A 27942-nucleotide genomic window follows, 5' to 3' on the forward strand; every position below is an offset into this window, starting at 1 on the left:
GATAAAGTTGCATTTTACAATATTATGTTTTACACATTACAAAGAGCATAAATTGTAATCAATCCTAATGCTCATACTAATAAATACTACAGTAAACATTCAGCCTTTAATGAGCAAGAGAAGCTTCAGCTTCCAGAGGAAAGCAGATGGGGAGGGGCGGGGGATATTTGAAGTGGGGTAAGCTCTGAGATGATAAAAGCTAACTGAAAAAAAAAACGTTCATTCCACTGACTTGTTTACTAAGTAAATTCCAAAATTATATCAAACTCCAGGACAAGTTGTCCTATGAGCCCGGGTCATTTCAGGTTGTTTTGATGCCCAATAGCTCCGCCCCAGTATTAAGATTGATCAAAGGAACATTTCCCAGAAGTTGATCCAGTTGCACAACATCATGACAGGTATAAATATGTCAGATGTCCCCCTGCAAACGGTGGAGATACAGACATGATGAAGTTTGTTGTTTTGGCTCTGTTTGTTGTTGGTGGTAAGGACACACACACACACACACACACACACACACACACACACACACACACACACACACACACGCACACACACATACACACACAAACACATCTGTCTTGAGCCATTTTCTCATGCATCTTCCTTACAACCTGGCTGCAGCCTAACAGTTGTGTTTGAAAAGTATCTGTCTGTTTGGCGTTTCAGCCTACGGGTGCGGCCTGCCCAGCTTCCCCCCTGTGGTGAGCAGGGTGGTTGGAGGAGAGGATGTCAGGCCTCACAGCTGGCCCTGGCAGGTACAACTTGCACATCAAGGGTCTGATTAACTTGTTCTGGGCTGCAGACAGCATAAGGGTGAAGTAAAGTTTAGGCTGATAGTGGAGGAAGTGACACGGACACTAAAACTCTTTCAATAGCGAGCAATGTCAAATTTTGAAAGAAGCAATTTCAAATTGCTTTGCGCGTAGTCGAGAATAAAAAGAATGGAATTAAATGAATATTTAAAATATTAAAATATAATATTTATTAATAATAGAAAAACAGCTGCATGTATGTCTGTAAACAGTAAGACTTTAAACCACATTTTAAAAGGGGATTGTGTTCTTCTGCATGTTTCAGATTTCCCTGCAGTACAACAGACAAGGCGAATGGAGACACACCTGTGGAGGAACTCTGATCTCTGACCAGTGGGTCCTCACTGCTGCTCACTGTATCAGGTATGAAACAATTCACGATGACTTAATGTAGCACTGAAATCTATATTAGCAATCAGGGACATCAATCATCCTGTATGCACATATCAAATATGTCAACTGTGAGATCCAGCCCATTGTGAGCTGATGGTGAATTATCTCAACCCAGTAGCACATTTCTTGTACATAACAGTAGATTACATGATTATTTTAAAAAAAAACATATATCCATATAAAATCCCAAAAGCCTGGCTGGTAAATTTGCTTTTGTGGTTTCTTTCACCTTGCTGCAGAAAAGCATGTGTACATCTAGTCCTCAAAGAGCTAACACATCTCTGAGCTAACACATCCCCGCTTCCTATTCGTCTCTCTGTCAACTTGCAGCAAAAGCAAGGAGTACAGAGTGGCCCTGGGAAAGCACAACCTGGTACAGACAGAGGAAGGTGTTGTGTTCATGGGCACCGCCAACATTGTCGTGCACGAGAAGTGGAACCCCTTGTTCATCCGGTAAAAAAAACGTCTTCTCAGGAAGGCTATGAATTGCCAGATTATTCCAGTGATCGTTTGTAGGTCTCGGATGAATCTAAACATGTGTTCCCTCTCCAGTAATGACATTGCCCTGATCAAGCTGGAGTCTCCCGTCACCTTCTCCGACAGCATCATGGCTGCTTGCCTCCCTTCTGCTGGCTTCCTCCTCCCCCACAACGAGCCCTGCTACGTCACTGGATGGGGCCGCGTCTACAGTCAGCGCCCAATCTCCTGCCTCAGCTCCCTAATATGCATCATATTACGACAAACTATCTGAGAAAACATTACTTACAGTTTTGACAAAATAGTTTATCTAACATTTTATCTAACTAACTAAAACTACTAGGATAATAATGTATACTAACCACAAACCATAACCGCAATACAAATAGTGACATCTTTTTTTACCCAAAGAGTGATATTATTATTATTATTATTATTATTATTTGTTTGCTTAATCCCAGAGTGTTTCTTCAAAGCTGCTGAAACATCTGTCTTGCTAAGGTTGTGCTGCTCATCAGTAAGTTGTCTTTTAGCTGAGCTGAAGTTGAGCCAGTACTCGTCTCTCCTCTCCACAGCCGGAGGTCCCATTGCTGACATCCTGCAGCAGGCCCTCCTGCCCGTGGTGGACCACGCCACCTGCACCAAGCCGGACTGGTGGGGCGCTCAGGTGAAGGACACCATGGTGTGTGCCGGTGGAGATGGAGTTGTGTCTGGCTGCAATGTGAGTCTAAAATGACAGAGAAGGACACAGTGCACCAATGCTTTCTGACATCGGTAAAGTGGAAACTCATGTTTCCTGTTTGTCTGTCATGCTGCGTAGAGGACCGCTATTTAAGTTTTATTCTTTTGTTTATTCTCAAATATTTACTGTTTCCAGCCTCTTAAGTGTGATTTTTTTTGTCCTCTATGATAATACACTAAATATATTCTGCTTTTGAACAAAAAAAAGGCATTTGAATATTTTGCCTTTCCGACAAATTATGGTCCAAACAATGAATTACTTCACAGAGTAAATCCATAGACCGATTAATAATGACGTAAAGGGACTGCCCTTTACGTCTTAGTCCTGCAATTCTCATGCTATTACCCCCAAACCGATCTGAAAACTACCTTTCCTTAAAGGCCTTTTTGTGAATAACATTCAGTATTTCAGGGGCTGTTCAAAGGTCCACAAAATATATCGTAATGCTTTCCTCACATGATTCAGGGTGACTCTGGCGGCCCTCTGAACTGCCAGGCGGCTGATGGTGTCTGGGAGGTGCACGGCATTGTCAGCTTTGGCTCCGGGCTAAGTTGCAACTTCCCCAAGAAGCCCACTGTCTTCACCCAAGTCAGCTCCTACATCGACTGGATCAGCTCTGTAAGCTCCTGAACGTCTCACGACATCACTGACTTATTTGAGCTATTTCCATCAGATTAAATTGTCAATTCGGACAATTGGAATACATATCCGGTGTGTTTTTGCTGAAAACATGATGCTGCAACAAATATAAAATGTCTCTATCATCTCTTCCACAGAAAATGGTGGCCTATTGAGTGAACCGGCTCTTGGGATCAATGCACATATCAAATAAATAAAATGTTGAACTTCAAATGAAAAACAATGTCAGGATGTTGTGTTTTATTTTGATAAATACATCATTTATTTAGTTTGTTTCATGATGATTAACTAGCAGAAAAGGATAGAGCGATATTGATGGGAAAATCTGGTCGCCAACCACATGCTGCGTTCTCAGTCCCTCAGTCTGAGTTGCTGCAGGTCAGCCAGCTTTCCAGGACAGTCTCTACACCGGTAAACAGTAGCAGTATAAATAGCAGCCTGTTGTTGAAACAAGATTTAGGCTCACACGACATACTGAGCACAATCATCTCTCCTCTCCACAGCCGGAGGTCCCATTGCTGACATCCTGCAGCAGGCCCTCCTGCCCGTGGTGGACCACGCCACCTGCACCCACCCGGACTGGTGGGGCGCTCAGGTGAAGGACACCATAGTGTGTGCCGGTGGAGATGGAGTTGTGTCTGGCTGCAATGTGAGTCTAAAATGACAGAGAAGGACACATTGCACCAATGCTTTCTGAGATCGGTAAAGTGGAAACTCATGTTTCCTGTTTGTCTGTCATGCTGCGTAGAGGACCGCTATTTAAGATTCATTTAAAGTTTTGCTTTACTCTTCTGGATATTCTCAAATATTTACTGTTTCCAGCCTCTTAAATGTGATTGTTTTTTGTCCTCTATGATAATAAACTAAATATATTCTGCTTTTGAGCAAAAAAGGCATTTGAATATGTTGTCTTTTTTGACAAATGATGGTCCAAACAATGAACAATTTATTTAGTTTGTTTCATGATAATTAGCTAGCAGAAAAGGAGTGGGATTGATGGGAAAATTCCGTCCTCAACCACATGCTGCGTTCTCAGTCCCTCAGTCTGAGTTGCTGCAGGTCAGCCAGCTTTCCAGGACAGTCTCTGCACCGGTAAACAGTAGCAGTATAAATACCAGCCTGTTGTTGAAACAAGATTTAGGCTCACACAAGATACTCAACAGTCATGAGGAGGGTGGTGGTTCTCGCTTTTCTGGTAGCTAGCGGTAAGACAGTTTAAATCTTCTCGTATATGTTACTTAATGTTTATTTGCTGCAGTGTAGTCCTGATAAGTAGTCACTTATTTTGTCTTGCACAGGAGAATTAATTATCACATTATATTTGAAAAATGTATGAATTGATCAAGGGTCACTGAACTTCTGTAATCACCTACTTTTGTATGTTTAGTCTGATGCAGAAATCATAGTATACATTACTAACCTTGTCCCAGCCTCTGGATGCGGCCTTCCCAGCTTCCCTCCTGTGCTGAGCAGGGTGGTGGCAGGAGAGGACGCCCGGCCTCACAGCTGGCCCTGGCAGGTGAGGTCGCCTCCCAATGTGTGAAAACATGTTCACTCTGACAACCACAGGTCGGCTTGAGCCCCACATTTTCATTTTGCCACGATAGACAGAAAAGATGACACCTACTTTAACACATTTACTCTCCGAGTCTTCTATATTTTAGTGATGATGAATTCCCGCCACAGGGGGATGAAAGTTGAAATTAATCAGAGAGAAATTATAAGGTGCAGTCGTGAACTCTGTCCTCTCTCGGCTCTGCTCAGATCTCGCTCCAGTCGGACAGCAGTGGGCGCTGGAGTCACATCTGTGGAGGCAGCCTCATCTCTGCTGACTGGGTCCTCACTGCTGCACACTGCATCAAGTATGTTCATGTCATTATCATCACGATTACAATACAGCTGATTCTTTTTGGAAAGGCTTAACAACCTGTGTGTGCTGGGAGGGCCTTATGTATTATGTAGGGATACGTTGATCCATTACAGATGTATGCAACTATTAACTTTTGCAACTCTTCTTCAACAACTTATTCTCAGTCGGTGGTGATTCAGCTCATAAAAATATGTGTAATTACTTTGCCGAACCAAAGGGCTTTGCCAGGAAATACTTCTCTACCCAACAAGAAATTCTGCGCTTTGCTTTTTATTTGACTGTAAGACTAACCCGGCCTCTTCACTCTCTCTGTCTTCCCACTCTCTCTCTGTCTCTGCTGTGTGCGCGTTCTAGTTGAGGGATATTTGGGCCCAATCCCAATCTCCACCCTCACGGACTCACAGACTTTGAGGTGCGCACCAGTTAATGCCATAAAGGTTTACGGCTGTCCCAATGTCACATCGTCGAGTGTTTGAGGGCTCTGGCAGACATTTTGAGCCCTTTATGAACCCTTTCCATAAGTCAGCATTAGATGCCAACTTTGCCCAAAGGAATTACCCACAGTTCATAGCAATATGATGTTAAACACGCAGTTACAAATGAAGCATGGAAAAAAAGAAAGAAAAAAAAAGGTAAACAAAGAGGCACATAGACCGATGAAATACCCTTACACCACAACATTACAGATTGAAGATGGAAATTATATATACACAAATATATAGATTATTTAAAATGACATCTCATTTCGAGTGGAAAGAGCCGGGAAGACATTTAAATTAATGAATAAAAAGTATAAAATAAATACACAATTGTACACAATATTCTTGTATGTAGTCACGTGATGTGTTGCTGTCCCATTCTTATTTACACCAGTTCAAGCCCTCACAGCCTCTCACACTTATAGGTGACGTAAGTGAGTCCCTGAGGGTTCAAGGTTTTAGGGTTTAGGGGGGATATTAAAATGTGGCCTTAGTGTCAACCCAAACCAATTAGTGTGGCGTGGAACAGCAAGTCTACATCAACGCTGACTGAACCAGCTGAACTTACTGACCACGTGCAATTTTGATTTTGTCATGGAAGGAGTTCTTCCCAAAGATTGCTGCTGTATTCTCACCCTACACCTCCACCAGGTTCACACTACCTAACTTGTTGACTTGTGATCAGGAGTCTTGGAGGCAAAGCGGTTTTCACACTCCATGACTGCCCACTCGGCCACAGGGGATCGCGCATTGCACGATCCTTCACACCTCAACACGTCGTCATTAATCGCCTTCTGTGGCTTAGTCACTCTGCTATGTGTTGTGTTTATTCATGCAAAAAATCCAACTGCAGGTGAGTGGAAAAGCAAGGCTAAAGTCGTGTTGTGTGGACTCCACTCCGTCATGAAGTGGGCAGGTGTAGGGTCCCGGACTGGGACTGGGCCTAAGAGTTGTTGGTTTTGGAAATGAACAGGGTAGTTCTTCAAGAATTCAGAGCAATGGCTGCCATGCCTGAACAGAGAAAGGAAAATGTGACACGCAGAGACGTTTTTCTTCCAGTAAATACATTTTGTAATCAGAAAAAAAGTAGATAACTAATGTAAACGCTTTAACCAGGCAAAAGCAGCTTGGTGTCCTCAGCAAACATACACATTACCTCAACAGGACTACTAAGCATTTGCAATAATCTCCACTAGTTTAATCACAGTTCAGAAAAGTCAATACTGTCCTCTAAACCCTGGGTCATGTGACATACCACAGTGACCGCTACAACTACAGAGTGGAGCTGGGTAAACACAGCCTGAAGACGAGCGAGCAGGGCTCCACAACCCGCAGAGCAGCCACAATCATCACACATGACGACTACAACAGCATGCTCAGCCGGTAACAGACGCTCACACAGCTCAACATCACCTCACACATCCAAGTAAAGAGCATCATCGGTATAAGCAGTCACTGATCAGCTTCCTTTTTTATAGGGATGAGGATGTCGATGCAGCAAAACATTAATATAGCATAAACCATACTATGTTTTTGTCATTACTATTGAATATGTGGTTGCATTATTTCGTCTTCTGCAGTAACGACATCGCCCTGATCAAGCTGTCCTCCCCTGTCACCTTCTCCGATTCAATCATGCCCGCCTGCGTGCCAGACCGGGGCGTCGTCCTGCCCCACGGTGCCCCCTGCCACGTCACCGGCTGGGGTCGACTTTCCAGTGAGTGACTCCATCTCCATCTCACAAAGCATCCCCGTTCACGTAGAGGTGTCTAGTCAGTGTCTGTGCACCTGTCACTCAAGCTAGGTCAAATATTAATGTCCGAGTTAAGAATATTTCAGAAACATGAATTGGTCAGCCTGCTAAATAAGATAAGACCTAACTATAGCTGGGGTAGAGAGTCATTTCCTATTGATTCAATATATGTTAATCTTTTGACATAAATGGTAAGAAAAAATATATAGTTTTTTGGGAAAAAAAAAAAAAAAGGCTGGAGGTATATTTCATCCTGTTGAAACAAGGAACTATTTAGAAGGAACATGCTTCTCACTTGACACACGTGTTTTAACCTTCACAGCCAGTATACATCCTGTTTTTAAAATCTAAAAACATACACTTTACTCTGGTAGACGTGATAATAAAAAAGAAACACAAGACATGCTTTTTTTTAAATTAGGTTTAATATAATGTCGACACTGACTTGATTTTACTCTTCCTGTCTTTGGGACAGAATTAGTAGGATCTGACGGCATGGTTTGCAGCCCTCTTATCAGTCCAACATTTAGACATACGAGACTTGTGATCTTCCTGTTTATTACTAGAATTTTAGGGCTGAAACGCTCTTGAACCTTAGGACCGTGTTAACATTGAGTTTGAAGTTTCAACAGAGAGTTTGCTAGTACTAAAGCTATCTGTAAAGTCGTGCTATACTGTACACAACTATAAATGGCAGTAATGAGTATTCCAGTCAAATCAAGTTGGCACTCTTGCAGCTAAATGGCTCAGGAAGCGTCCCATCTACAGCACTTGGGATGCCAATAGTTTCCATGTCTCTACCCTCGATCTCCCTCCAGCACTCCACCTGTTCTCCCCGAGTGAATCCCTCAACACAAAATGTTGTTTGCGACCCCGAGTTAAGCCTGTTTCTTCCCCGCAGCCAGCGGCCCTCCAGCTGACATCCTGCAGCAGGCGCTCCTGCCTGTGGTCGGCCATGAAACCTGCTCACATCCCGACTGGTGGAGCATCCTGGCAACAGACAAGATGGTCTGTGCCGGAGGAGACGGCGTCACTGCAGGCTGTAATGTGAGTTCATACAGGGAAGTTTGACTTTAAGATTCAACAGTGATTTAATGGTCACTTAAAGCTTTTATTTGTATAAAAAATAAAAATCCATCAGTATAAAATAGCTCAAAGAAAGGGAGATTAATTTACATTGAAATGGGCGAATAATTTACCATGACTAAGCGATCACTAGCTGCGCCTCCCTGGTGTCTGTACATAAGCGGTGTGCTGATCTGCAGGGAGACTCTGGCGGCCCCTTGAATTGCCAGAATCCCGATGGCTCCTGGGACGTCCACGGCTTGGTGAGCTTCGCTTCTGGTCAGGGCTGCAACGTCCTCCAGAAGCCCACGGTCTTCACACAGGTCAGCTCCTATGTCGACTGGATCACCACGGTGAGGAACATTTTCATTTTGTGATTACCTTGCCAGCATAAACAATGAAACCAGAAGCTAACAAAAGTTTCGGCTTTCAAAAACAGGAAGTGGATTAAAATTGTGTTTATCATTTACTCCGCAGGCCATGACCAACTACTGAAGAAGCCGTTGAAGTGCTTTTGTCAGACATAAGAACAACTAGGATTTCAGTTTGCTTTCTCTCTTCGACTTCTTTTTTTGTTGTTGTGCAAAATAAAAAAAGGAAAACGCAGTTTACTAGTGTAAATACATTGAATGCCAACATTGGTGTCAATGTAAAGCTCCCAGATATTTCTGTCAGCTTTCAATAAAGTAGCTGCATAAACTGTACATACACATCAGTGAACAGTAACACAATTAGAAAAAATGGATGTTTAGGGGATTCTTGCCCGAGTCAACATGTAATTATACACACAAGTTAGTTAACAAATACTTACTTTAATTTCTTATAAATATTCATGACATAAATGGGTTTTTACTCTTCTGAGAAAACAACAGTCTCAACAAACGAATTAGAATGATCATAGAAAAGCACATTTTCACAGTACAAGAAAATACAGACTGAAGCAGTAAAAAAATAATAATAAATGAACAAACGTGTTTCGGACATTTCCTTATAGTAAAACAGAGTGACTGCTAAATCAAAACACTAATTTCAACATTGTAAAACATTTGGACTACAAAGGAATAAATCAATCACGTAGTTATTAACTGGTCCTTTGCAAATGAGGTACAACAACAAACTATACATGACAAAAAATAAAGAATTGATACAATGTTTGGCAAGAGGAAGAGAGACATTGAAATGTTGAATTTCAATGACAAACCTGAAGTGACTCAACAACCTTATTCAATATATAATATGACCAGCTGACAATGACCAAGTCGTTTCCTTTGCATTAACTCCAATGAGATTGACCAAAACACAGTGTGAAACTGGGTGATGTCACCAATGAAAAGTGCCACACAAAAAAAACGAGGAAAATCTCTGGTAAGTCCTTTCATTTGGCTTCAGCTGTTCATGTGAAAACAATCCAAACGGGCAGAAGACGAGAGCGTTTTGAAATTGCAAGTCGCATAGAGCTCATACCAGAGTTCCCTGAACAGCTGTCTTTCTTCTCTGTCCCGCCGACTCTCTTCATACTTTTAAAACTGGGCTGCAAGTCAAGCTGCGGTTGTCGGAATGGTGATGAGCAAGCGAGTGAGCAATAGTTGCCGTTGTTGTGGCGCAGCTGCACCATCAAAGAGTCTTTCTGTTGGTCATCTCCAGCACGGGCAATAACGAGCCGGAGCGCAGCAGAGACAACACTGCTGCCTTCACAGCTCAGTGTTCTTCACGGCTTTCAGCTATTCACAAGCTCCCTCCATTATGCTCTCGCTTACTTCATTCTGCACTCGCTGCTTGCGAGAGTAAACGCAACACTGCATTCAAAGAGCAACATTAGAGCTCAGGTTCAGTCGCACGATAGCTCTTTTGAGGATCAGCAGTGTCGTTATGAACACAAAAGGCACTTGACTGTACTTTAGCGTGTACAGCTGGAGGAAAAACTGTGTTTACTGCAGTCAGTCTAGTTTAGGTATTCCATCAACTGCCTAGAAAGTAATTTCTCTTAAAAAAAAGTAACCCAACCGGGATCATTGGCGCTGCACCAGCAAGTGTAAATATGCAATTTGACAATTCAATCCTTCACAGAGCTTTTTCTCTCGCTAACCGACATCCAACCGGTTTACACTTTTGAATGGCGGTTTGGTTAGCAGCTCTGAAGCTCATCATTTATGTTTTGGCCCTTGTTGGTGGAGGCTTATGAGATATGCATGTAGACTACATGTTGCCTGTGTAGCAACAGTCGGCACAGGTCAATAGTGAGCTGAAGGTGCAACTATGTTTCCAAAAAAGAAAGCAACATTGGGACATTCATTAGATAGAAACACGACTCCAATGGCATGCTAATCTTATTCTGCAGTTAGGCATCATGTGTGCTTGCTTGTTATCCACAACAAATCAATCAGATAATAGCAATTCATAACGGTGTTTCTGTGACTTTGATTTAGCATCTTTGCGCCATTAAAAAGGTCAGAGTTCCTCCATACAGCTATTGGGAAGTAATAATATGTCACATTATTCAATGAAACAATCGACACTAAATGCAGTCATTTAGAGATTTTGGACCACATCCTGCTCAGTAAAGAAATAGCCATAATCTTAAAATTGTAAACAGCTGAAATCCCACCGATTCAAACTATCCTTCTGTCCATTTCACCATACCGTGTCCTTGTCTTGGGCGAACCATACAACTTGGGTTTTCTTTTTGAAAATATACTTTACAGTAACATTTGCGTGCCTTGAAAAAAACAAGTGATGTTTTGTTAGTATTCTAAAACTACAATTCTAGGTTTTGGGGGAGTGCCTATGGAGTCATGGGAGCTGTAGCTGACAAATGCTAAAAAAAAAAAGCTTTGTTTTATCTTTCTCAAGTATGCCGTCTAGTAGATATCCCACCTTGGAATTTGTAAAGACAACCCCTGAACTAAAGAAGCCAATACAAAACACAATAGAGACTCTCCAACACCGGTCAGCACAATAAGCGCGTCTCATTTTCCGCATACCTCTAGAGGACTAGGAGAGACCATATTGTTGACAGTGAGGGAGTTTGTGTGTAGCATGCCACCTCAAGTCATGCCAGCTTGTACATACAATGCTCAGTCACTCACCATGAAACCTACGTTTAGTAAACCGCTGGCAGTAGTAATCAAACCCTCTCAGGGGGAAACACTGTCCAAACAGCAGCCACTTCACTAAATGAGTGCCCTGCTCAGATCTATTTAAGTGTGCACATACAACCGCTCAATGATGTCCTGCAATCACTTTCACCTCGCATGTTCAGGCGGTGCAAAGTAACACGAAGATAATGCATGAAGAGAAAATGACTTTGACTTATAGGGGATCCGCATTTGGTATGTGCTTTTAATCCTATTTGCCACAAGATGACAGAATCTATCACAGTGAGGAAGGTTCCCAGCAACTATGTCCATCACTATCTGGCTATAAGCTTCAGAGATCCAGAATTGGAAAACAATGATGATTTCTCTGTTCAAAGCTTTGGAGTGCTGTGGCTTGAATTATGTACTAGAACTAATACTGTACTTTATTCTTGTAAAAAAGTGCCACTGCGAATGTTTTTGCATGAAGAGCCATCTTCAAGTGTCTCTAAAAACACAAATCCAGATCCACAAACGGTGATCACGGAGGATTCCAGGAATTTCAGTAGATTGTTTGAAACTTGATGAGCTTGATCTTAAAGTGGAGGCACTTTATCCTCATACTGCGGCGGTGGAGTAAGGGGTTCTATACTCAATCCAGTAGCTGGCACAGAGTTATCAATGTTTTTCATGTGCAGCTTCTCTGATTTAATCCTGCGGATCTTGATAGGGAGGAGCTTGCGAGTATTTTTCCCGGGTCTGCGATTTGATGTGGAAGCAGCAGCAGTGGGAGCAGTTGGAGCCGGAGCAGGCTGTGATCCGGTAGTTGTGACCTCTGACCCCTCGGATTCATACTGCACACCATCAACTTGGACGAGGTCATCGTAGGACGGTAGCTGGGAGGTGCTGGGGCGAAGGTTGCTCTGACTGACAGGGTACTGGCCACTGCCTACTACCTCTTCATAGCTGGGTACAGCGTAACGCTGGGCTTGCTCCTCAGCACTGCAGACATTTAGAAAAGAGAACAAATTAAATACATGCATGAATCCCTTTGTGTTCTTTATCATTATGCTCAAATGTTTTAAAACGCAGAGTGCATCGCCTGTTTCATCACATATCACATGTTCTGCCACCGAGCAGCATGGACTTGGCTCATACTACTCAAAATAAGCAATCATGGATGTCACTAAATGGATAATGATAATTTGTTAGATCTTCACTTTTAAAAGAGACATATGATCACAGTGAGCTGACTACAAAAATAAATAAATAGCAGACATGGTTCTCAGTACTGTGGATTACCCATCTATAGTAACTAACTTTCATAATACTCTGAAAGCAATATTTGGTTATTTTGTCCCACAGTGAGCCTTATAATAGATGAAAAAATTGTTACAGCATTTAGCAAAACAATAAATAAAACAAATCTACCAGCAAATTTGTCATACATGCATAAGATTTTGCAGTTTACAATAAAGTTCTGCTCTCAGAGATAACAACAAAGCATACTATTCATTCCTATGGAGCAAAGGTTGTTTAGCTAGAAAGCTATTATTGGACCTACGTTTGTCTTTCCTCCTGCTCCCTTGTTGCTGCTCCTCCGCGGTTCTGGGCGTCCTGAAGGTACTGCTGCTCCCGCTGTTTGTTCCTCATTCCCAGACACAAAGACAGTAGCAGCATGACCACTCCAGACCCCACCAGGACAAAGGCCACGGAAGACGCTTTATGTTTCCTGCCAGTTGTGTTACCCCCTCCTTCCGAGCTGCTGCTGCTGTTGTTGTTGTTGTTATCGGACGCGTCTGCAGGTACCACGCTCCACACGATCATCACAATACCGAGAGCAACCAGCCCAACGCCCAGAGCACATAGTGCATACTGGGAACCTGAGTTTCCATTGTTTTCATTGGTGGTGGTGGTGGTGTTGTTGTTGTTGTTGTTGTTGTTGTTGCTGCCCGTGTCTTCTCTGCCAAGGGGGCTTACTGGCCCGTCCACACTAGAACGCATTTTGTCAGCCCCTGACTTCAGTGAGATCAGCTCCAGTGAGGTCAGAAACTGGAGAGAGAAGGGCATGTGAGGTCAGACACAAACTGAGAAACACACCACACACCGTCACAGAAAGAAGAACACATTTTGTTGTATTATTATTGGCCTCACCAGTCAGAGCAATCTTGTTCAGGAATAAAAAATAAATTAAAATGTTGCAGCGGCTTAGATATTTGTTCTTTATGAGACCAAACCCATTTTTACGGGAACATTACAGGACATAAAGGTCGATGAAGTAAAACTACCTTTGTAGGAGCTTCTCGGAATGGGTGTGTTAGCTGGTAAAAATTGACAGCAAACTTTCCCACAATGAAACACACTACAAGAGTAGATAAGACAGCTATGGTCACTGTAAAATATATATTTGCTTTAATATAAATAAAACAATATGCTATGTTACTCTCTTTTCCCATATATTTGGTTATTGCTCATTATCACTACTGAGAACCGTTTGCATTTATTTGACCATAATTTAATGAGATAAGTCAATTGAGAACTCGTTCTCAACCAAACAAACAACCAACTCGTACATTATTACATCATAACATGTACAATACAATATAAACAGTGTACCTGGAGAAGCAGTCAGAAGCAGTTGCAGCGATCAGAGACTATTGTTTGTAATGAGTTGCTGAAGGAAGGTAACGGACCGAGGGAATGAGGGTGTGGAGCAGATGAACTCAGACAAAAAGGGCAACTAATTAACTATCTGTAAATTATATTACCTCTGTGACAATGTGATATACCCGTAAATGATGTCAGTGTGTACTCTTGCAGACATGCCAAGTCCTGCTCGAAATGTGTGTGTGTGTGTGTGTGTGCGGGGGAGGGGATGTCTACCCCAGCATCAAAGTGTGAATAGCCTGTCGCTAAAGAACGCATGGCATGAGACTGAAGTGTGGTCATCATGGCAGCTCGAAACTAACAAGCTTGTTATGAAATCCAGAGGACCTTTTACGTGAAGATATATTACATATTATGGACTTTTGTGTTACAGTCCGACCTAAAAAAGGTTATATTTCACCACATGACAGGTTCACAGTAAAGAAAGTAACACATTGACAATAAAGCTCATAAAAAGCTCTGCAGAACATACGTGTGTGTGCGTCTCTTTCACTAGTTGGCAACTGTGAAATGACTCTCTCTAGACCCTGAGTGTATTCAACAGTGTGGCTTGCATACCCGGTGCCATTGGGGCGTGCGGGTGCCTCGTGTTTCAGCGTTTCATTTCCACGCGAAACGTTGTTTGCTTCGCTAACAGACACCGTCAGTGTCTGCTGGGCTGAATCCAAAAACAATGGGCGGGTTTGCTGCTTAACCGCTCGCTGGTTGCTCACTTTGACCACGGCGGGGATCCGTACCCTGAAGCCGCGCTACGAAAACTTTCCACAACCGTTAAAAACTTCGGCTACTGTGTAACTATCAGTAACATTTCCAACGATACAAAAAGAAGAAAAAAAAAGAAAAGAAAAGCAACATACGAGTACGCCGGCTTTACACTCACCTCTGCATCGTTTTTGACGATACGTAAATCTTCTTCTTCTTTCTTTCTTCTTCTTCTTCTTCTTCTTCTTCTTCTTCTCAATGCTGGGAGGTGTGGCGCTTATTTCCGCCGACACAGACGACAGTGCGAGTGGCGTTTATTTGGGGACAAGCAGAAGCGTTTTTTAGGAGTCGGGAACTTTCCCCGAGACGGACGGGCCCAGACAGAGAGGGCGCGGGAGAGCAGCGGAGGGAGGGGGCTCACCGCTGCACTTCCAGTTTCACAATTAACCCTTTCGCTCTCGGCGTGGGTGACGTGATGGAGAGGAAGTATGTGGTGTGTGTGTGTGTGTGTGTGTGTGTGTGTGTGTGTGTGTGTGTGTGTGTGTGTGTGTGTGTGTGTGTGTGCGTGTGTGTGTGTGTATATATATATATATATATATATATATATATATATATATATATATATATATATATATATATATGTATATGTATGTATATGTATATGTATATATATGTATATGTATATATATGTATATGTATATATATATATGTATATATATATATATATATGTGTATATATATATATATATATATATATATATATATATATATATATACAGATTAACATATATATATATGTATATATATATACAGATTAACATATATATATATATATATATATATATATATATATATATATATATATATATATATATATATATATATATATATATACACACACACACACACACACACACACACACACACACACATATGGTCCATTTGTCCGCTGCAGAGACCACATAAGTCAACACAAGAAGACAGGTTTTCAATGATGTATTACTTGATGAATATTAAGTTTAAATGAAAATCGAAGTCGGCTTTTGAACTCAACATGATGAGTGACAACAATGTCAACATGCACAGCAACACCATGGTCCTTTTTCACTGCAGACATTTTGGCTCCTTATTTTGCTGGCAGATAATAATGGAAGAAATAGCAGTCAGGTTTTATTTGATTAAAAGTATAAATACTTTACAGTCTGGTGCAAATGAAAGTTGTGCATTCCAAACATTGTTCATTTTAAAGCATCAATATTTACTTAGTATGAAGTAAAAGTATTCGTGCGGAATAGCTCATTTCAGAATAATACATATCATATTACTGTATGAGAATAATGTGCCGATCACTTTAATATTGTAGTTTGTAAAGTTTGGGTTCACTTGTACTGTTGGGTAACTTTACCTACAATAGTTCATCATACGTTTTTAGTTAATTTATATTTCGCATCATTAATCAAAATCTGAAAGTTGTAACTGAAACTGTAAAATAAATATAGCGCAGTGAAAAAGTGAGAAAAAGTTCATCACAGTACGACAGATTAACATTAATCTCTTTTGAGTTGAATCTTGCCGCAATATGGTGACACATTTTTTGATGTCCAATAAAATATTAAAAAAAGACTGAACCCTACTGACTCACTGTGTACTCAATGCTTCCTCGTGCCGTCCATGAGTCTGACGAGGCCATGATTTTCATATCAGGCTTCCTCTTTGTAAATTTACAATCTACTCATGGTCACTTCTTTTCGTGCCCTTTGGACAACAAACGACCGCGGAGAATATCCATCCGTAGGCAGTACAGACCTGTTTAGTTTTTTATACTTGTGTCTACAGTTTACATGTTGCAAGAGAGTTACACAAGCCAATACAACTGGGATCCATTTGCCGCACTTTCTTGTCCCAGTGTCCTCCTCTGTATCGGCATGCTATACCTGGACTATTTTCACAATAATGACAAAACCAGTCCTAACCCTGGCCACTCATTGTATTGCTGCTTCTGTGTGCGGCAACCCTGTTGTTCTAGACTCTGGGGAGGTTTTTTTCCTCCGAAGCTTTTGTCTGGATCCTCGTTTAACCTCACACACACACTGAACAAGCCTTGATTACATCTGGAAGTCCAATCATTGTCAGCATTTAATCAAATGTAGTGTTCTGTCCTAATCGGATATAGATATGCTTGATTTAAAGGCCTTGAGTGTAGCACATTAACTTTTCTCAGGGGGAACTTCGCCTGACACACCTTACCTCGCCATGCCACTCATATCTCAGAGTACATCATGGACATCATGTAATGAATAACCAGATTCTTCCCAATCCTGGGTGGATTGCAGAGGGAAGCTGTGTACATTTGTGCTGCGCCATCCTCCGCTTACCACAATGTTTGAGTCATTGTGAGAGGGGAAGTTGCACCATGTTGTCTGGCCCGGAGGTCTAAACAGAGACTTGAGTTCAACCAGTGACTCACCAAAATACTGTGGAGAAATCCGTCGTGGGTACAGAGTCAGTATTATCACGCAAATGTAATTAGTGAGTTCGGTGTGGACCCCTCATTTACATCACAGTGGAGTCAATGAACCCACACACACACTTTCTCATGCAAATGAGTTCAACAAAGGGGCTCTGTTTTCCTCCTTTATTCATACATTTCCAGCATTTATAACACAGTCAAAGTTCCTCTCATTCATAAAGTTCATACACCACTACTTTTGCAGGGTTTTATTTTGTAGTTTTTTTGGCCACCAGGGGACGAAAAACAAGTCCCAAACCAGCCTGACCGACATATAAATCTTATAAATTATTGCCTTATTAAGTTTCTACCAGCTTCAGCAAATGTAGTGCAACATTAGTTTTTATCTGGGGTTGTGTTTCTGTCCATCTGATGAGTTGAAGTCAAATGTTCACTCTTCTTCTAGCTCTTTTTTGGCCTCCATCAATGGCTTTTAGTCTCCAATTGTTAGAAAATCCCCATTCACATTACACATTGTCATTTTGCTTATTGTTATTGTGAAAAAAAAATACTTGTTTCATTAAACTTTCTGCTGAAGATGGGTGCACAGGACTATAAAATATAAGACGCCATTTTTATTTCATTAAAGGAACTTTTTACATCCTCAACCCTGAGGCTTCTATGGACATACAGCTCTGCAGTCATCTTTTGTTGCCATTATTCAAATATTTTTTCCACATTGACATGACAGTATAAAACATCAGAAGAGGGTGCTACATCTGTTTAGACACGACTGTGTAAATGTGCAAGATGAAAAAATGGCTATCAAACATAAACTCTAGAATTTAAAATTCAATTCAAGTTTTTTTGTTGTACACGGTCCTCAGCTACACTGACAAGGCATCACACACAGCAGAACTGAATGAAACTAGAACAATTTACATTGATATGAAACTTTTTTTCTTTTTGTCATCAAGTACCCTGTACTATATATATATATATATATATATATATATATATATATATATATATATATATATATATATATATATTCCCTCAGTCACAAGCAACCAGTCAACACAGACAAATTGCCAAGTGAAAGCATGATTCACAAAACCATTTACCCACAAAAAATAGAAAAATAATCATTTAGCTTACGACCTGCATCTCTTGATTCAGAGGTGAGAAATCACTGCCCTCTAAAACATCAAAATACCACCTGTGCACAATGAAAACCTTCTAAAACCAGGAGACTTGTAAAAAAAAAAAAGAATCCTGTCTCGCTTTAAAAAGTGCAATCTGTCCTTTTAGTCCTCATCTCTGGAGAAAATAACCATCTCATGTTCGGGTTCACGTGACAAACGTCCGTAGTGTAGATTAAGTTGTAACGAAGCTGACAACTGGTGTTTCGTCCCACTGTGATGACCTCAAACGTTGGTGACCTCGATGCTGGTGTAGCCGTGGATCGGGCTTCCCTCGGCTCTGGGCGGAGTCTGGTCTCGACCTTCCCGAGGCAGGGAGCCGTAGCTGCTATGGCAACTCAAGTCTCTCCCGTTGCGAGCTTTGGGGCTGAACCCTGTTGGAGGCTGAAACACACGTTCATTTATTTTTTTTAACTTTTACCACAAATACACAAGGTCCTGTTTACTTGATGCTTCAGAAGCACTATTCTTACTAATTAAAGCACATTTCTTCCCACTCCATCAGCCTAGTTTGAGTCTTGTTTTTAGTATTCAGCTCGCTGCCACATATACTGTCTTGTCTGCACCGATCTCATTAATGTTGTTCGCCTGCTGTGTCAAGTGTGTTATTTCTTTAAGTGTCTTCTTATGTGTGAGCACTAAGTTCCATGAGCCTGCTTGTCATTCTTACATCAGAACGTAGGCTGAAATAGAGAGAAACAACTATGATAGTTCAAGAAGAGAATCTCCCCCCGTCCCTCTTCCTCCTCCCACCTTCACAGCCCTCCTCCTCAGCGAGCCTTCGTCATCAGTGTGTCGCCCGGTGGAACTGGGTGGTCTGCCAAGAGAGTTTTGGCGAAGGAGGGTTGGTGGAGTTCCCAGGCCGAGGCGCTCGTAGTCCTGCTTGGCATCCGTCCTGAGAGGGAACACGGGTTGGAGCTGAGTGTTGGAGGCAGCGGCCTCAAATAGCATTTAAAAGACAGGAAAACATCTTTGTGCAACATTTACAAGCAAATATACGGCATCAGTGATCAGCCCCTTCAGGTTGAGCGTCTCTTCTCTCATCTACAACATCTTTTTCGACTAAACCTTGAATAAAGAAAGTAGCACCGTAATAGCACTTAAATGGTACTTACTGGCAGCACTTTGGAGCTTAACTTTCTTGAAGAAATTGAATTTCCTTGATTCTTGTTGAATGTCTACTTATGGTGGAATGCACTTATTGTTCGTCGCCTCAAAGCGTTAGCTAAATGAAATGTAATCTACTACAAACAGTAAGTAGAGCCTCAGTGGGATCCGCCTCCTCTCACCTGGCTGGACCAATCAAGGTTTTCATCTCCTCAACAAGGTGTCGACGAACCATGTGCTTGTTGCTGGGGATCCCCAGTGCTGTGGCCATGGCATCGGTGTTAAAAGTGGGGTCGAGCACCATGACAGCGCCATGAACGCCACTGCTAAGAAGACTTTCAGCAAACTCCTGGACAGTTGGATGGAAATAAGGCCAAGGAGTGACTCATTTCCATTTCTAAGATGGAAAGTCAATTCTTCTGACGTAACGCCACACACACACTATTGGCTGAAGGAAAACGTACTGATAACAGGTTCACAAAAATGATGTCAAATCGTCTCAGAGACAAAGAACATATGAATGAATCTATTAATGTCATCATGATTTCACACTCCATGCGGATATTAACAGGATGTCAGTCCAGACAGCCTTATCTCTACACACCCTGAATGTGGTACTACTTCATAATGCCAACATGTTGTCCTATGACAGGACAATGTTGACTTGTGAGATCCATATTGCAGCGTCACCATAGAGGCGGTATTCTGAAAGGCTCCGTAAACAACAAGGAGCAGAGTAGAAATCCATGAACAAAGACCTTCTATCACTGTGGATATGTGCTGAGTAAACACAGGAGCCTCAGTTACCCACAATACCATGTGATAGTGTTCTTATTATTCTCAATACATTAGGTTCTCTTGGTTATTAGTATTTTATACAAATATTTGCTGTTTCAAGATGTCAGTCTAAAAAGGATACTATATTGTTTTAGAGTGTTTTGCATTCTTTCTCTCTCTGTCCTCACCTTCATGTCAATATCCTTGATCCATTTCATGACCCGATGAGAGGTCCACACCAAGGGATCCACGTTCTGGTGCTCACACTGTATCCGACGAGCCTGAACTGCCTGGAAACAATATTACCAGACACCTCTCACTCAGCTGTTTTCAACTACCGCCGCAGCAAAGCCGAGTGTGTTCACTATCGTCCTCTGCTTGGGAACACGGCGCCGAAACTCACTTACCTCTTTGTCGAAATTAAGTAAGTGCAGCAGTTCGATGCCCAGCAGCAAGCTGACCTGGTGGAACTTCTTGGTGATGTTGAGGTGACGTTCAAGGTCGCGACGTGTCAGGGAGTTCAGCAGACGTCCATCGACCAAGTGGTTGTGGAAGGCCTGCGAGTACTGAGGCAAGCCCACGTCGCTCAACCAGGCCTTGGCCACCCAGTGGTGGTCCATGTCTGCAGCTTTGGACAGCCTGCAGGCAATGTGTATCAGAACCTTTGTTAACGGGTCCCTTCACCTAAACCACCAAGAAAACCCTCTTCGGGGAATCCATCCATGAAGATGCACCAGTGGCTTGTGGCAGTCAACAGCTGCTTGATGGCTTGCCTTGACTTTGTGCAAAGACATTCATGGTTCCCAGAGGATTAGTCATGCAGACTTTGGTGATGCCCTGACCTTTGCTCAAACACCACGATGAGACTGACATTTGCGGCTTTGAGTGGAACGTCTTGACATTTGGAGGGATCGCTATCAAATGTGGCTCTGATGTTCACTTCAGGGTGAATTTTAATAATATTGATGCTAAGTTTTGACAAACACTGTCATTAAAATTAAAACAGAATCTCACTGCAATTTTGGTTAATTTAATGACTTGGTCACTTTTTTAATTGGGGCCCCAACAAAAATATACATTTTGAAAAATCTAATGGAAATTATTTTGAGTGGTGTTGCAATTGCAGTAGCATTTACAATGTTTGAGGGAATGATCATTTGTATATCATTAGTCTCATTTTCATTGACAAACATTAAAATGCACAAAAAATGTAATTAAAAAGGTTATTTGCCTTGCAAATTAACTTTATTGGCTATTTTATTATTCCAGCTTCCAACAGTTTTATGTTTGTTTGTTTTTGTCGTCTTTTATTATATTATATAAAATTGTATACAACATATATTGTTTAACATAAAGAGATGGACACACTGTGGACACATCACTATCGTATATATACTATAACACTCTTATGGAGCATTTACCGTTGAACTGAACTGCATGTCATTAATCCGAATGTAAATGGAGGACACTTTCAAACTGTTGAAAAGACAGTGAGACTGTTGGATTTATTGGAGCTTTGTTTCAACACTTATCTCTCAGTTTAAAGTCAATATGTCAACTTGTAAACATTGTTCCTATAAATCACCAGCAGATGGCCCTTATACATTACCACATAATGAAAAAGTTTCTACAAGGATTCTCCGTGTCCGTTCCTCACCCTCTACCATTCTCAGCATCTCTGTAATCCTCGATGGCCAGACGCAGTTTCCGGCGATGCATTAAACTGCTGACACCTAAACCCAGCTCCAGGTCTTCATCTGTTAGTCCAAGTAAAACCTGCAGAGTGTAACACTGTTCAGCAACTAACGCCACAAAGGCTCCTATAAACAAACAGCAGGTGGATTGATTATAACAGGTGATATAACTGGCAATGAATACATAGGACACAGTGAAAAGAAGCAAAGCGAGTCCACCTGCATGATGTCAGCGGTTTCATCCTACCTTTCCACTCTTGACATTCTCTGAGCAGGTGCGGATGTACATTGGCATTGCCATGACAACCTCCAGCCAGGCCTGCACAGTGGCAGCCCTCCACTGGGACATGGGCGTCATCCTGGCCAGCTCCACCTGCTGGAGGCGGTCCAGCTGGTCCTCCGACCCGTCTGACAGGCTGAGGCTGTGGCGGGTGGGGCTGGAGAGGCAGTCTGAGTCTAAGTGGGAGGGTGAAGGAGGGACATGTGGGTGATGCGGTTGGGGGCGTGAGTGAAGGCAGAGGTGGCAGTGGGTATAGTGAGCGATGAAAAAGCAAAACACGTTAATTCCAACATACTGCAACGATTTTAAATCAGTTTAACATAAAATCTGCTCAGCAGCAAGGGAACTAGACATACGTAATTTATTCCAAACAAACCCGCTTTAAACATCATCTTAAGCTTTTGGCTGCATGACAACGAGCCGAACGTTTGCCAGGGACGCTGGAAACAAAGTTGCAGCTTTTATAAACAAGCGCCTCACTTATGAAGTCCATTAAACAGGCAGCTGTTTGAGCTGGTGAATTAACGTGACGGTCTAATCCGTCTGAATTAGCCCGCAGCAACACCTCCATGAAAACAGGAAGCCTGCAATTTAGAAAATGAAGTTCCATTTTGATGCGTTATGAAATCTGAATCACAAATTAACCATAGGGTAAATTCTGCCTTGAAATTGTAATGTGTCCTTCAAATGCACCGCAAAATTATTCCGGAAAGTCTTGGAACGCTTGACTGTTATGTTACTAAATTGGGCTGAATGTTTCCTGTTTATTTTTTTGTCAAGATTTCAATAAATTGGCCAACAACACAGATACACGTTTCTCTGTCTTTACCAGCAGGTGGCACCCTGCTACCAGTTTTAGGCTCAGCAGTTGGTGGCGCATAATGTACACTTTTAAGATTGGACATATTATCGTTGCTCCAGCAGCTCATGCATGTAGTACGTTCCTCCACTTGAGGTTGTTGTCTAGAAAGAGAGTAAAAATAGTACTGCCAGTGCAGCATCGCTTAGTGTTTTGCATTTGATAACAAAAGGGACATTCAGAAAATCCACCTGTCTTGTCTCATACTTTCAGAGAACCTCTGTATCAGCACAATGCAGGCCTGCTCTTGATGCTCTCCGGCTCCACCAGTGACAGTACACAGGGGCTTTAGCCACCAAGGCCTCAAACAAAAGCCTCCATCTGATATTTCAGTCATAAAGAACAGCTTCAGAATCTTTACCTGCCAAAACATCCTTTTTGTTTCAGTGGAAAAATAGAAATATGAGATGGAGTGATGCTCACTGTGTGACCCATTCAGATTGAAATGTTACCTGGAGCGCGTTAACCTTAAAACAGAAATCAAAAAACATATTGTTCTCCAAGTTGCCAAATAGAAACCCTCCTTGGCTTTCGTGCCCCAATGTGTGTGAGTCCAAAAAGAGATTCACCATTAAATAATGGCAGGTTTGTATTAAACTCAACTTCAATAATTCATCTCAAGCTGGACGCTTTTATGTGCCCTCCTAAGAGCTATACGTAAAGTGAAGGTGCACTTCTAAGTGGCCCTCTGAGAGCAATTCATATTAAGCTGAATAAATCTGCTTTTTGGACAGAAGTATAAAAGGTCTATTCGTCAGTTCTTACTAAGGCCCTTCACACAAATAAGCTTCAGAATTTACTGTCTAACACCCAGTCAAAGGCCAACCTTTCAGACCCTGGGCTGTGTGTGAGCCGAGCGCCAGGTCACCTGACCCACTTATGCCTTTTTAACAAAACTGAAAGCGGAAAGGGTCAAAAAGACATACTATAGTGCTGTGTCCGTACTACTGTGTAGACACTTTGATCCTTTATGTGAGGCCATGAGTGAGGGACCTTGAGGGCTTAATACACAGGAAATGGTTTTGTTCAGGCAATCAAAGTCCTAAACGTGCCCTTCAATAGCTGCAGTCATGGATGTTATCGCTACAACACAGCAGCGCTTCTGATGCGATGTCACACTCAGGATGAAAAATGGAGGCGCAAGTAGCACCAAAACGTGATACACTTGATAGATAGTTGACATTTTTCAGATTTTGCAATGAAAAATGTTTAACAGTTGAATGGATCGAGACATTTTAGATACATTATTACAGCCACGGTGAGTAGAGAGCCATAAATGAGCAGATCTATATGTTGGGAAATATGTTTTAGGCCTTAGTTGGACTGCTGGCTGTAGTTTGAATTTCAATTTAAAGGAAGTTAAAAGAATAGTTTTACATTTGGGGAACATGTTCACTTTCTTGCCGAGAATTAGATGAGAAGATTGATACCGCACAGTGAACACGCAGCTACAGACAGCCTGTTTCAAGTCTAAGCTAAGCTAAGCTAACAGGTTGTAGCTTTGTATTTGACTTAGAAATTAATGTAGAATCAACTCTCCACAAGAAAGCATGTGTATTTCCCCAAAATGTCAAACTATTCTTTAAACTCCAAGATGAGTATCTGTATAATCTGAAATTTTTGTTAAACTAATATTAGACTTAAATGCAAGAGGTTGTTGATCATCGTCAAATCATCCCAATTGTTTTGGGAAGATTTGTATCAGAATTAGGTTGAACTTGAAGAAGTGCTTGGTTCCAAGGTCATTCTGTGATGTTGTTTGAGAGTTAGCAGGCATCTGCAAACACAGCTTGCAACCCAGCAGCAGCACAGCTCATTTTCAAAGCAATTGGAACTTGTGTACCTTGATCTTACTGAGTCTGATTGATTACTTCTTGGGTCACTTCACTGTGTTGAGAGTCCAGTGGAGGTCAGGCAAGAGGGGTCAGTGTTAGAGGTCAAGGGTCAAATCAAAGCAGAACATTATTCACACCATGTGCTGACATTTATGAGGTCTGTTCCAACAATCTGACATGGCTTCCCTTCCCATCTCCTCGATTTTCTGATCATTGATTTCAATATCGAAGAAGATAAGTGATGTTTTTCTTTTTTCAAGGAGTTCAAATTGGGAAAGAGAGGAAAGGAGGCCATTTGGAAGCTTTGGGGGATGCAGTCCTCTCACAGAGGGACTTGCAGGGCTGAGGGAGGCTCAATGCACGTGTTAATAATGGCCACCCCTCCAGCAAAGAGGGACCAATCAGGATTAGAGCCACACCAAGACAAATGAACATGTGAACACACAAACGTTAACACAGGGAAAGAGAGAACAGCCACATGGAAGTTCAACGTTATTTATTTTATTTTAAAATAATCTTATTCTTAGTTCTTTTGAGCATAATTTTGTTGCCATGCCTTTAAAAGTTCGCTACTATATCCACTTCTAAACATCTCAGGACTTCACAATAGAAGTCCTCCAATGAGGCCTACAACTTTAACTTTAAATAAAAACTCTTTAATAATAATATTAATTTTATTTCTGTAATTTACAAAAAGTAAAATATTTGTGAAAGAAAAACAAAAAAACAAAAACAAAGAGACCTTGGCTCAAAACATAAAAGTCATACAATATTTTTCATATGATATGTTTTTTCCCCCCTCAGCAGAGGCTGATTAAATGAAAAAATAACTTTGACTTTCATACATCTCATTAAATGAATAATGAAATAAAGTCGTTGAGCTGTTGTTCTAATACATACAATTAAATACGTGGTGGCTTATCTATGAATTACCTTCGGGATTCACCTCTAAATCCAATATCTGCGAGCCCAAATGCAGGTTGAGATAAATAAAAATCTTTGACCAGCACTGTGGCTGAACACAGCTCCGTTGTAATCTGTGACTCTATAGTGTTTCAGACGAGACGGACAAATACCCAGTGTTAGTTTAATATCAGGGAGAGAGAAGATTTCCTGGGGGTGGCAGTGCAGACTCCGGCTCCATCCAATGAAAGGAGGAAAATAATCCCACGTCTCAAGTCATTCTTGTGCTTGAAGAAACGCCATTAACCTTTGGCACGAAGTTAATTGCTTTTTTTTTTCAGCTGGTGGCTTGAACTCTGCATCAGAATTTGGGGGTCATGGGAGAAGGTATGCTTGAGTTTGATTAGCTTAAATCTGATGTTTAAGCTCCTGGGTTGGCACTCGTTATTGTTGTAACAGTTCATTTTAATCTTAGTCTGCTCCAAACTCAGGCCTCTAAATGGAAGTTCAGATTTTCTGAAAAAGTATAAGATCTAAGATATCTTACTTATGCTATGACAATAGCTTTCTTTTTTGAGACTAACTTTTCGCAGAATAATTTTACGGCAAACAGCCTTTTTAAGTATTAATAAAACGATAAAGTTACAAGCAACCGTAAGATCCCACAGAAAGAAAAGGTGCAAAGCCTCATGAATAAGTGGGATAGTTACTTAAGCATTCAAAGTGTAGTGCTGGGTTTCCTTTGCGATTGTTAACTTTGCTGACAATGAATATATTTTGCATGTAAAATTGTACAAAGAGCCTTGTAGGTGCAGATTAAAATGTTTTATGTTTAGTATGGGATGTTAGGCTCTTGAACATCGATCAGAATTCTTTTCTGAAGAATAAAATCTAATAACTTCATTTGAAATGGAGAAAAACATAAAATTAGTAACTGACCTCTCTTTGTTTTAAGCCCTCCTTGACAGCATACCCAAAGGAAGACATTTCTGTTCAGCAGGGGTTTGTTCAACATGCGTTTTGGGGACCGGGACTATGTGCATGCATGTCACACATGTACCTTCGGCATGTACCTTCTATCTTGACAGATAGAAAACACATTTCTTACATTTCCTGTTTGGCTTCATGTTGATGTGGAACAAACTGTTCTGCATAGAAAGTTTATTCCTCGCTTAGCAGCGTCTTTGAAGTCTCATTTGAGTGTACATCAAGGAGTGCAGTTTTGTTCGCGGCTGAGGGATGTGTTGTGCGACCGAATTAGAGGCGGATTTGAGGAGTCTGCATGTTGCCGACAGGAAACTGTTCTCATCATGGCAGTGTGGAAGGAGGGGGATGGACCAAGCAGGACAATAAACAGGGAGGAGTTCAAGTTAAAAGGTAGTGAGAGGAAGGGAGTACATGTCAAAAATAACAAAAGGCATTCAGGACAAGGAGACATTTACACGCACAAAGTGCACATCAACTGTTGTTATTTACAAGTACAGCAGTCCTTCAAGTTTTCAGTTGAGTGAAAACAAAAAGTCAAAATGTAAAGAACAGTTAAAAGATCCAGTAACACAGTCGTGTTGGGGGGCAGATACAATAGAACATATCCACATGGTCGCCGTGTCACACTGTCCACTCTATTTACAGGGCTGTACATACATACAGGGGCATTTTGCTCGTCAAGGTTTACACTTCAGCAAAGCAAGACGCGCCTCCGGCTCCTCACATGGCCTCTGACCATGGACGACACGCGCATGCAAACACTCTCACCCACATGGAATTATGGATGTATGTGAGACTGCGCAGACACACACATTATTATAGCTGTACACACTGACATAAAACACACACCCATCCTCTCACTCACTCACATGCTCACACACACAATGTTGTCTTCTGATCACTGGCAAAAAGGCTCTCCAGCTGGTTCGCTTGGACATGTGTGCTTTACCAGTCTGCATCTTCCTCTATGTAATAATCAGGCGTTGAAGTACCATCAAACAAACCAGGGTCGAGGGACTTGCGCTGCTTCCCCCGGGCAAAGACACGCGACAGAGAGCCCAGACCCATCTTCTCTTTCTTCTTCTTACGCTTCGCCTCCTCCAGATCTTCTAGGGACTGGAAGAAGAAAGGAGACAGCAGAGGGAAAGAAGAGGATGAAGACATGGGCAACAG

At 41.7% G+C, this 27942-nt stretch overlaps 5 protein-coding genes across 8 annotated transcripts in view; 2 read left to right on the forward strand and 3 right to left on the reverse strand.

Moving 5' to 3' along the window:
• The first annotated feature begins 444 nt into the window (after positions 1-444).
• Positions 445-3221, forward strand: LOC137800162 (chymotrypsin-C-like). The gene is made up of 8 exons (XM_068597207.1): positions 445-484; positions 670-758; positions 1081-1178; positions 1539-1661; positions 1761-1897; positions 2261-2406; positions 2893-3045; positions 3204-3221. Exons 1-8 carry the CDS (start codon positions 445-447, stop codon positions 3219-3221), a joined length of 804 nt encoding a protein of 267 aa, XP_068453308.1.
• A 1010-nt stretch (positions 3222-4231) lies between these two features.
• On the forward strand, positions 4232-8610 carry LOC137800856 (chymotrypsin-like elastase family member 2A). The gene is made up of 7 exons (XM_068598215.1): positions 4232-4271; positions 4497-4585; positions 4831-4928; positions 6676-6798; positions 6996-7132; positions 8070-8215; positions 8434-8610. The coding sequence occupies exons 1-7, from the start codon at positions 4232-4234 to the stop codon at positions 8608-8610; spliced, it is 810 nt and encodes a 269-aa protein (XP_068454316.1).
• Positions 8611-9086: 476 nt separating this feature from the next.
• tmem51a (transmembrane protein 51a) lies at positions 9087-14917 on the reverse strand. 2 transcript variants are annotated; one of them, XM_068596814.1, is made up of 3 exons: positions 14855-14917; positions 12872-13359; positions 9087-12309 (listed from the first exon to the last, which is right to left on the reverse strand). In XM_068596814.1, the coding sequence occupies exons 2-3, from the start codon at positions 13309-13311 to the stop codon at positions 11904-11906; spliced, it is 846 nt and encodes a 281-aa protein (XP_068452915.1). In that variant the 5' UTR covers positions 13312-13359; positions 14855-14917; the 3' UTR covers positions 9087-11903. The 2 variants fall into 2 exon arrangements, with proteins under 2 accessions (XP_068452915.1, XP_068452916.1); XM_068596815.1 differs by lacking the exon at positions 14855-14917 and adding an exon at positions 14533-14627.
• A 3257-nt stretch (positions 14918-18174) lies between these two features.
• On the reverse strand, positions 18175-22485 carry LOC137800118 (kazrin-A-like). The gene is made up of 7 exons (XM_068597149.1): positions 22153-22485; positions 21869-21987; positions 20619-20850; positions 20400-20501; positions 19617-19783; positions 19081-19222; positions 18175-18711 (listed from the first exon to the last, which is right to left on the reverse strand). Exons 1-7 carry the CDS (start codon positions 22261-22263, stop codon positions 18553-18555), a joined length of 1032 nt encoding a protein of 343 aa, XP_068453250.1. The 5' UTR covers positions 22264-22485; the 3' UTR covers positions 18175-18552.
• Positions 22485-27942, reverse strand: part of LOC137800117 (kazrin-like) — a 149243-nt gene continuing 143785 nt past the window's right edge. For 2 of the 3 annotated variants that reach the window (XM_068597148.1, XM_068597146.1), the window contains one exon: positions 22485-27885. In XM_068597148.1, the coding sequence (XP_068453249.1) occupies positions 27715-27885 (171 nt within the window). In that variant the 3' untranslated portion in view covers positions 22485-27714. The remainder of the gene's footprint in view (positions 27886-27942) is intronic. The other variant, XM_068597147.1, reaches the window with a different exon arrangement.

The sequence above is a fragment of the Clinocottus analis genome, unplaced genomic scaffold (assembly GCF_023055335.1).
Source record: "Clinocottus analis isolate CAN_PGR_092001 unplaced genomic scaffold, fCliAna1.0.p SCAF_4, whole genome shotgun sequence".
NCBI classification, from domain to species: domain Eukaryota; kingdom Metazoa; phylum Chordata; class Actinopteri; order Perciformes; family Cottidae; genus Clinocottus; species Clinocottus analis.

What these genes read in the sequence shown, in the direction of transcription:
- LOC137800162 (XM_068597207.1), top strand. Translation starts at nt 445, where the DNA reads ATGATGAAGTTTGTTGTTTTGGCTCTGTTTGTTGTTGGTG. An exon ending in ACTGCTGCTCACTGTATCAG is followed by an intron (nt 1,179 to 1,538) that starts GTATGAAACAAT and finishes GTCAACTTGCAG; the next exon opens with CAAAAGCAAGGAGTACAGAG. An exon ending in TGGAACCCCTTGTTCATCCG is followed by an intron (nt 1,662 to 1,760) that starts GTAAAAAAAACG and finishes TTCCCTCTCCAG; the next exon opens with TAATGACATTGCCCTGATCA.
- LOC137800856 (XM_068598215.1), top strand. Translation starts at nt 4,232, where the DNA reads ATGAGGAGGGTGGTGGTTCTCGCTTTTCTGGTAGCTAGCG. An exon ending in CTCACAGCTGGCCCTGGCAG is followed by an intron (nt 4,586 to 4,830) that starts GTGAGGTCGCCT and finishes GGCTCTGCTCAG; the next exon opens with ATCTCGCTCCAGTCGGACAG. An exon ending in CGGCTGGGGTCGACTTTCCA is followed by an intron (nt 7,133 to 8,069) that starts GTGAGTGACTCC and finishes TCTTCCCCGCAG; the next exon opens with CCAGCGGCCCTCCAGCTGAC.
- tmem51a (XM_068596814.1), bottom strand. Translation starts at nt 13,311, where the DNA reads ATGCGTTCTAGTGTGGACGGGCCAGTAAGCCCCCTTGGCAGAGAAGAC. An exon ending in GAGCAGGAGGAAAGACAAAC is followed by an intron (nt 12,310 to 12,871) that starts GTAGGTCCAATA and finishes AAATGTCTGCAG; the next exon opens with TGCTGAGGAGCAAGCCCAGC.
- LOC137800118 (XM_068597149.1), bottom strand. Translation starts at nt 22,263, where the DNA reads ATGACGCCCATGTCCCAGTGGAGGGCTGCCACTGTGCAGGCCTGGCTG. An exon ending in TCAAGGATATTGACATGAAG is followed by an intron (nt 19,784 to 20,399) that starts GTGAGGACAGAG and finishes CCAACTGTCCAG; the next exon opens with GAGTTTGCTGAAAGTCTTCT. An exon ending in ACCTTGATTGGTCCAGCCAG is followed by an intron (nt 19,223 to 19,616) that starts GTGAGAGGAGGC and finishes GTTCCCTCTCAG; the next exon opens with GACGGATGCCAAGCAGGACT.